At 38.6% G+C, this 9,200-nt stretch overlaps 4 protein-coding genes across 4 annotated transcripts; 2 read left to right on the top strand and 2 right to left on the bottom strand.

The window, feature by feature from the left end:
* Positions 1–3,818: 3,818 nt before the first annotated feature.
* Positions 3,819–4,664, top strand: HO173_004973 (uncharacterized protein; the record flags this gene model as incomplete). The annotated part of the gene is made up of 1 exon (XM_037306891.1): positions 3,819–4,664. The coding sequence occupies one exon, from the start codon at positions 3,819–3,821 to the stop codon at positions 4,662–4,664; it is 846 nt and encodes a 281-aa protein (XP_037166015.1).
* A 451-nt stretch (positions 4,665–5,115) lies between these two features.
* On the top strand, positions 5,116–5,592 carry HO173_004972 (uncharacterized protein; the record flags this gene model as incomplete). The annotated part of the gene is made up of 1 exon (XM_037306890.1): positions 5,116–5,592. One exon carries the CDS (start codon positions 5,116–5,118, stop codon positions 5,590–5,592), a length of 477 nt encoding a protein of 158 aa, XP_037166014.1.
* A 628-nt stretch (positions 5,593–6,220) lies between these two features.
* On the bottom strand, positions 6,221–6,664 carry HO173_004971 (uncharacterized protein; the record flags this gene model as incomplete). Its single annotated transcript, XM_037306889.1, has 1 exon — positions 6,221–6,664. One exon carries the CDS (start codon positions 6,662–6,664, stop codon positions 6,221–6,223), a length of 444 nt encoding a protein of 147 aa, XP_037166013.1.
* A 211-nt stretch (positions 6,665–6,875) lies between these two features.
* On the bottom strand, positions 6,876–8,056 carry HO173_004970 (uncharacterized protein; the record flags this gene model as incomplete). The annotated part of the gene is made up of 2 exons (XM_037306888.1): positions 6,876–7,892; positions 7,949–8,056. The coding sequence occupies 2 exons, from the start codon at positions 8,054–8,056 to the stop codon at positions 6,876–6,878; spliced, it is 1,125 nt and encodes a 374-aa protein (XP_037166012.1).
* Between the last annotated feature and the right edge of the window lie 1,144 nt (positions 8,057–9,200).

Here is a 9,200-nt window from a genome sequence, read left to right as displayed (position 1 = left end):
ATCTACCCCTTTATAAGAATAAAAGAAATTACCTCTATTAATTATTATTCTTACCTCGCTTCTAAGACGATTATAAGATCGAATCTTTTTTTATTAATACTACGCCGACGTAGGCTATAGGCGGTTTATTAAGATCTAAACACTTAGATATCTAATAACTCTATTTATTATAATAAAAACAACTATTCTTCTTATAGTCAGAGTTAAAGAATTTAGCTTTACGCTTTACGCTATCGTCTTAAGTGCGTACTATATAAGCGCCGCCATTTAAAATTAATTTAGACTTCGAAATTCGATTCTTTAGAGAGCTTATCCTTAGCGAACCCCCTCGAAGACTTTAAATAAAAACCGCCGTCTGAAGCGTATATATTCTAAAATCTTTTCCTATATAATAGTCTAGATAAGAATTTTTTTCTATTATTTCGATATACTATTAGTATTTAAGATCTTATTCTTAAGCTCTAATCTAAGTTTAGTTAAAAAGAAATTAACTTGATACTTCTTAGAAAATAAGATTATATAGACCTCTAGCTCCTTTAAATAGATCTTAAAAATAAATACTTTCTAATCGAAGCGTTATTTAGTCTTCTCCCACTTTTCGTATAGACGAGAAGATAACAATTTACTAAATCCGCTACTAAATCAAGTAGAAACTACTTAAAGAATTCGAAAGTTATATCTTCTAAGATTATAGATTTAATAGTATTTATACTATTAAATATTAAGAGTTACCTTTTAAGAATTACATATAATAAATAATTCTTAATTAATTAATAGTAAAATATTTAGAACTTATAAAAAACTTAATTTCGACTTCGCGAAATTAGCGTAAATACTCTCCCTTACTAATACTCTTATAAGAACATATTTTTTTAAAGCGAAGTATTTTTGCCTTAATTAATATATCTATTAGAGAGTGATAGTAATAATAACCGACGTAGATAGGCCTCCGCTAATTATAAATAATAAGCTAATATTATAAAGCTCGCGATTATAAGTCTTTAACGTAGTTAATTCTTATTCTTATTTTAAGCGACGATTTTCGACCTTAGCGATTATAAGACGTTCTTTTATAGTAAGATCTTTTATTAATAAGAAATTCTTGAACTTATTATCGACGCTATAGCGGCTCTTAATATTATTTTTGTTTTCCATTATATAATTTAGAGATAAACTTAATATTATAACGATAATAGATCTTTTCCTTTAAAAGGTAGAGAGATTAGAATTATAAGAGCGTAGTTTACTAGTAGTTAGCTTATAAATATAGACTATAAAAGACGTAATATCGTTATAGAGTTTAATAGTATATTTAATAGTAGAACTAATTTCTAAAAAATATCAAAACTTCGAGATATATATATAAAACGTAGACATCTAGAATATTCGTTAAGACTAACTCTAAAGAGAAAATATACGAGATATATATTATCTAAAGTTATAACGTTAGAGTAAATACTTATAAGGGACAATCTAAGAATTATAAAGAATAAAAATAAATAATTAAAGAAGTTTTTATAGGCTTTATTATAGCGCTATTATTAGTAGATAGTACTAGTAATATAAAAAAGCGCCGCGATTATAATTCGCTATTATCTATAAAGTGCGTTATCTAACTAATTATTATTAATAATTAATAACGAGATATTATCGCGAACGCGTCGCTCTATCGATTACTTTTTTTAAATTTCTATAATAAAGATTATTATTATATTACTTCGCTATAAATATAATACGCTATAAAAACAATATTACCTATAAAGAAACTCTTCTCTCTTTATTTATCTATTAAATTTTTTAAGATTTTATTATAAGCTCCTAAATCTAATATTATTCGCTATAGAAGATTATTAATTAACGCTATAAAAACATTAATATTAAGCGTATCGACTTACTATAAATTATTATTAATTAATATTATAAAAGTAATATTATTCTCGAAGATAGTATTAATATTATTATATAATATATTAATAATACGCTTATAACGCGTAATAGTTAGTTTTACTATCTTATTAAAATAATATTATAATAAATTGACTCTTTTCCTTATTTCTCTATTAGAATTTAAAGATTTTTTAATAAGTATTCTATTTCTACTTAGATATTTAAAAATTAAAGTCTAAAAGAGAAGATAATTATTAAATCTTAATACTATTATAAACCTTAACGCTACTTATATTAAGACGTCGATATCATATATATTATATTAATATTTCTTTTAAAGTTTAATTTTAATAACGTACTTCGTATATACTTAGAGGCTTAGCGAATATAAATCTACTTTATATATCTTAGAGTTTTAATATTTCTTAAAGATTTAGTTCTACTATTATTAAATATACTATTAAATCTTATAACGATATTATATCTTTTATAGTCGCTATATTCGCTAGCTAATCGTTAGTAAACTACGCTCTTATAAGAAAGCTATAAGAGAAATAAAGAAAGTAGTTATACGACGTTAAGTTACGCTAGACTAAGCTCTATTAAGTAATAAGTTTATAGAAACGTAATAACTAAATTCGAATTATAGTTCGCTAGAGGTAAAAATAAGTTCGATAGAGATAAAGCTTCGATATAGAGTATTTTATAGAATTCTTAGCGAGAGCTTTCGATTAATAGTCTATCTCGCTAAATTTTATCTAAATTATTATTAAAGATAAATAAAAGATAAAATAATAATTATATATTGATATTAATTTTTTTTTTTTTTATTTTAATTATTAATTAATAACTTAATTAATAATATTATATAAATATATATAAATAATAATTTTATTTTATTTATAGATTATATTATTATTATTATATTATATAAATAATACTTTAATTCTAAAAAGCTTTTTATAAGAAAGAGATATATAAATCTTTTACTAGCTATTAATAATAAATAATCTTTATTTTTTTTAAATATAATTATAAAAGAATTTAAATATAGTTATTAAAGAAGATAATATAAATAATATAGCGATAATAGATATTTTTATTATATCTACTTTTAAGATATCTAATTTAAAACTTATTATAAAATCTTTTATATTAATAATATTAATATTAAAATCTAAATATTAATATAAATAATAGAATAAGATAGAGTTAAGCTTAAAAATCTTAAATTTATATATATAGCTAATTATAAATTTAAAGTTATTACGCTCTTTAATTAGATCGACTAAGTTATCGCGAATAAATAAATTAGCGTTTATAACTATTAAAAAAATAGATATACGTTAACTATTAAAAGATAGATATACGTTATTAATATATAGAATAACTTTTTTATTTTCTATTAAAATTTTGAGTTATTTTTTTAAATTATAGAACGAAATATAAGCTTTTAGAAAAAAATAATTTAAATTTAGTCTTATAATTATTAAAGCGTAAGGAATTCAAATATCGCTCATTAAAGTTTAAAGATCGCTTATCTATTTACTCGATAGCCCTAATTAAAAAAAAATTATGAATTTAATTTATAGGCCTTTACTCGTTTAAATATAATAAAATAGATTTAATATGGCAAAAAAAAAGAGTAAAAAACGGTTGGTCATTATCGAACACCGTACCGGAGCTGTTTTGGCCCCCGTGCCCCCACGGCAGCCTCAACTGCCAAAAACCCCGCTAAATTCAGCCCTGAATATCTGCCCCGCCTGCCAATGAGGATCCCTGGAGAAAGATCTTACTCGTTCCTTCAATTCCTGTTACGCACTGCTATCAATACACATGAAATAAATCTCGTACCTCAGATCGATTACATTGCCTTACATTCTCATCATATCAGCTAGTTCTAAAGTCCCTACTCAACACCAGATAATAACATGCCTGACGCATGGGACGATGACTGGATAGCCAAAGGCGATTCGTCACCTTCTAAGACTGAGCCTGCCCCAATTAGCACAAAGACATCCAAAGCAGAACGACGGGCGAAGCAGGCCGAATTCAACCGTCAGCTATGGGAAGATGCTGAAGACCCACAAGACAACTTCTTCCTCAAGTCTCGGGACATCGTACCACTCAAATCGGAGTTCAGACCTGCTATGAAGGTGCTGAGCAGGAAGCCGGAGAAGAGCTCAGCAACTAATGTGGAGGGAATTGGTCAGCTGAATATCGATGACGACGATGAGAGCGAAGATGAAAATAAGAAGCATCATTTGACTGCTGAGGAACGGCGGGAGAAAGCTCAAAGGGAGAGGGAAGAGAAGCAGAAGAAGTATGAAGAAGTGAGGCAGAAGCTGTTTGGCAACGATCAGTCCTCGTGTGCCACTGCTGCATCTGGTCCAAGGAAGAACACCTCGAAAAACGCCCCTCCCGGAACCAAAGCAGGAATAAGACTAGCAGAGACAGTCGACCTTCGTCATCTGCGAGCAACCAGACTGGGCGGTTGTATGATCCTAATGATACAGGCAAACCAGGGGTGTCCTCAGTTCTACGGAAAGAGACGAAAGCAGAGCCAAATGAGTTACAGCCTATCAGATCTCCACGAGCCCCTGATAATAGTGGCAGAGGGGGTTTTGGATTCGCTCCTCGAGGCGGCAAGCCTGCTTGAATGGCTTCTATATACGATTGGCATGTTTTGGCCGCCTTTAGATTGCCGCATACCGGCAATCCTAGGATCTACAAACACAATAACAAGGAAAATGGTCCATACGGGGGCTAATTCTTAAGAGCGAGGGAAGAAGAAGCAAGCTTTGGAACAGGTGTGGCCACTGCTGAGTAACTCGAAAATAATACAAAGTGCCTCCCAAGCAGGCCCAATGCTTGGCTCTTGCACAATTCGGTACGATGAAGTCAACCGAGACAGGTGTCACGAATCAATTATGCAAGCCATGTGTCAAATTTGTGGCAGGTATGCAATGCTCTTCGGGATGCACGGTCACTCGTTCGTTCCTAGCGAAGTCATCTCACGTCAAATTAGCTGGAATGGAGGGGGCCATCACAAGCGGTCCTACTCTTACGACTGAGAACTTATAAAGAGCCAGATCCAATTCTGTGTGTGACCCGCAGGCGAACATTCCATTTTTTCCTTTACTCTCATTGAAGGCTGCACATCGACAGACTGACATTCAGCCTACATACACAAGTGTCACCGCTATATCAATATCAAAAGCCACAATTATGCATCTATTCACCCTCGTCTCCCTCGCTGCAACTGCTCTCACCGCCTCCGCCAACCCTGCTCTCTTCCCACCACTACTCCCTTCGTTCTTTCCTGCCGGACCTACAGTGGGCTCCATCGTTTCCACTGCCCTTGCCGCGGCTCCGATCCCCTCAGCAGTCGCCCCCGTCGTCGCTTCCGCCGTTGCAGCTGTCCCAGCTACCCCCAACAATGCCAGTGCTGACTCGATCCCCGGCCTCGACATCCCGCCCACTGAGCTCTTTGACAACATCTTGGCCGCCATCGCCATCCTCGATGTTGTCTTGACTCTGCTCAACTCGTCCGGGTTGGCGGATACCCAAAGTGTAAAGATTCGCGATCTTGATCTTCCGACTTCGGGATTGACGGGTTTGCTGGAGGTTGGGGGGAGTCTGGGGTATACCATCACGACTGTGACGGATTTGGCCATTCCTCTTCTTAGCACTAGCGTTGACTAGGATTGCATTTTCTCACGGAGCGGATCGGGGGAAGCATGTTCTCTGATTTGCGGGGGTCCACTCCATCTTATGGCTTTCAAAAGTTCTCCTTGTTCGCTTCTCCAGACAGAGCATATGATGGATTGCCAGGTCTGGCCGAGTTGAGGGTGGTCCTGGCGGCTGGCCTAAGTTTAGTACTGATTTGGGAGAAGGGGTAAGGGATATGTGTGGCTTATTCCATGTTTTTGTGCTGCTTGTCGACCTGTCGGTAGCCGAAACAATCATACCACTCGTTGAGTCCCACAAGTCTCCGTCTTAGTAGATTCCTTTGTAGTCAAGTCCTCTTCCAATGTCAGTAATTTCTCTGCAGGAACGATCCTGCAATATGCTGGCTATCTTGCGGACGTGACATCCAACCTGAGCTCCGCGGCGAATCTACCGATGGTTTTTGCAGCAATGCCTCCGGAATCACGACCGTTGTTTGACCAACTTGTAGCTGTACAAGAACAATAGTTGGTGGTAATTCTACGGATTTGGACCCGGATGTGGTGACCCGGCCCATTCACTCTCCCTAAAGACGAGGCCAAACACCTGTAAGGCACGCTCGCTGAATCTCAGAGTCCTCGTGTCCAACGGTGTCATCGTCGTGCTACCAGCCTCCACCAATCTTCCCCGCCAGTTCCACCACTCTCTCATTCTCCGCTCCTCCAACCTTCCCGACGTCACTCTCCACCTTCCGATAGCTTGTCGTAACCAGCTTCCGCAGATCAATACCGGTCGTCTGCGCCCAGTGCTCCAGCACCTCCCTGACACGCGTCGTGTCGATACCATTGATTCTGTTTTTTTCCTCCACTTTCCCCGCTTCTTCGTTGTCGTTGTCGTTGTCGTTGTCGTCAGTATTCATAGCGTCGTCAATCTCATTCTCAGATTCACTCTCAGACATCGAGTAGTATGCTTCGTCGACTCTAGCCAACCACTCCTTCTGGCTCATGGCTGTTTCGGGCTTGATAGGCACATCATCAACTTTGATCTGCCCGCCTCCGTTCGTGCAACCACCTGGACACGCCATCACCTCCACATATGCATAATCCATCCCTGCTCCTCCAGTAGCAGATGCAGCTCTTGCACTAACCCGTCCGCCTGGTAGTCTGCTTTTCTTCTGAGGCTTGAGCTTCCGTACCAGGTTTTGTATGTTTCGGAAGCCATAGTAGCGCGCTGCTTTGAAGATGGGCTGTTCTTGATTGGGAGAGGTAATGGCGTACTCGACGACGTCGGCGTTACGGCCGCGGGTGGTTTTCAGGGAGCTAGAAGGATTGAGACTGAGTTGGGCTTGGAGGATATGATGGAGATAGCCTCCTGAGGTGCCGGCTTCGGAAGCCTGCTTTCGGTGGTATTTCGGGAAGAGGAAGGACGAGAGCATGGGATCGGGGAAGGCGGGTCGCGGAGATGGGGGTGCGAGGTAAAGCAGGGAAACTGATCCCACGAGTATCGGCCAGCATCAAGACCTCGCGAGCCGTAATAACGCAGTCGACGTCGCGGACTGGTTGGGCCAAAGCAGTGGTGGATGGAGGCCGCCAATAGATGTCGGTGAGCTCTTCACGAGAAGCTTCGAGCTTTTTGTCAAAACACGGCATTATTGAGACGTGCCATATCTGGTCGGGGCGTATATTGAGACATTGTGAAAGGACGGTCTTGAGGAGGGTGCCGGTGAGAGCTTGAGGGGATCTTAAACATGAGAGGTGTGGGAGGACGTGTGGGTGGGTCTTTTCCGCGTAGCATATCCAGCCTGGACAGGCCGAGCTGAGTATAGGCTTCTTAGGTATTGCCGTTGAGGCGCTGTCGTCGTTGGAAGCCGCTTGTAGGCCAGGTGTTTGCAGGGACTCCATCACCTCGTCTGCTCCCAAGACCAAACTTGCTTCCCGCATAGCATTCGTGTCAACAATCCAGGTGAAGCCATTGCCATATTTCCCCCCTGCCGCTAGTCCTTGTGGGCCACCCAACAGCTGATCGATCATCCATCCAGCTTCTGCCTCCGAGACACCGTAGGTAGCGGCCACACTCGCTCGCACCTGTGGGCTAACGCTGGCAACAAAGAGTCTCCCTTCCTGTTGATTTGGTCCATATTCACTGCCAGTTGTAGAAAAATCGATGGGGTGTTGTGAATCTAGTGCGTTGAGTACTTCTGAATGAGATTGGAGCGATACCAGCACAGCTTCTGCAGAGGTAACGCATCCCGAGCAGGCTAGACAGTCTGTTAAGGAGATTTGAGCAGGCGGAGCACTTTGCTTTTGGAGCTTGTCTTCCGTTGTTACTTCGTAAGCCTATGACCCACTCATTAACAGGAGACAATGGAAATACTGAAGGTGGGCGGGCATACATTGATCTCTTCAGGTGCTTGTTTCGGTAGTGTCTCAACAGGTTTGATACATGCTACACCTGGTGAGATGAAATCATTTAGATCGTCAGCAGACAGGATTGCAGACATGTTGCTGTCGCTTTGACAGACAAAGAGATGATATTAATGCAGACATTGAGGAGCAAATATATTTGCCATCACGCGCATGATCCACACCGAAGTTCAACCGGGGGGGTGGCAAAAATCGCGTCACAGTTTTACCCGCTGTCAGAAACTACGGCAACCAACACGACAGGGCAACCTTCGAAAATCCTTTTCATTTTCCATTTCCATTTCCATTTTGAATACTCGCTTATCCTACAACATTGCTTCACACCAAGACACTTAATTTAGATTCTGAAGAGTGTAAATTATAGCGCGTATTCTATAATGTAATTTAGAATTCGAAATATATTATTTAACTTAATATTAACGAAGTAATATTTAATTAAAGATTTAAATAGTATTTATAAAAGTTAGCGAGAGTACTAGCCCTAACCCTACTTTTAAAAATACTTCCTTAGAAAATATTATATAAATTAAGTTTTAGATATCTTTCTAAGACGTAATAGAAAAATACTCTAAGCGTATTATTTAAAGATCTTTACGTAAAAGTCTTAACGTTTAGTATTCTAATATAAATCTTATACTCTATAGAGTTATCGTATTAATTTTAATGGATTAATATAGAATTGAGAGGTGGCTATGAAATATGGTTTTACGATTTCAGAAAATCGAATTCGCGGGGTTGACCCTCCTGCACTATGGGTTGCCGTAGATAGGGGCTCACAGCTCGGCAGGGGTGAAAAAAGTTCGGCAGGGGTGAGTAGATGCTAAGTATAGCACCTCGTCCGGGGGAAAGGGATACACTAGCATATGCCAGCACCTCATCGGGGTGAAGAAAATTAAATTTAGTTCAGCGACGTTAGCCCACGCGGGTAACTCATCCACAAATTTTATCTATCGCAAATTTCACTCGGCTCCCGCGCATCAGCCACCTGATTTGACGTATCAGGACCCCCCGAAGAGGTTTTGGACATATCACATACCTGATATTTTGGCACTTGAGGGGGTTAAGGCATATACTAAGCATATGCCTCAATCTCCGTAATCTGTGACATTATTTTCGACCCGGCCCGAGTTCATCCGGGGTGAAAGGATACGTTCAGCATATGCTATGGGTTCATCTGGGGTGAAGTGAGCATATGCTGAAGCTCACCCCTGCCGAACTTTT

This window comes from Letharia columbiana (assembly GCF_014066305.1).
Source record: "Letharia columbiana isolate WasteWater2 chromosome Unknown Sc0000013_s0, whole genome shotgun sequence".
In the NCBI taxonomy this organism is placed as follows: domain Eukaryota; kingdom Fungi; phylum Ascomycota; class Lecanoromycetes; order Lecanorales; family Parmeliaceae; genus Letharia; species Letharia columbiana.
The sequence above is the reverse complement of the archived record's forward strand: the minus strand, read 5'-3'. Positions and strand labels throughout refer to the sequence as shown.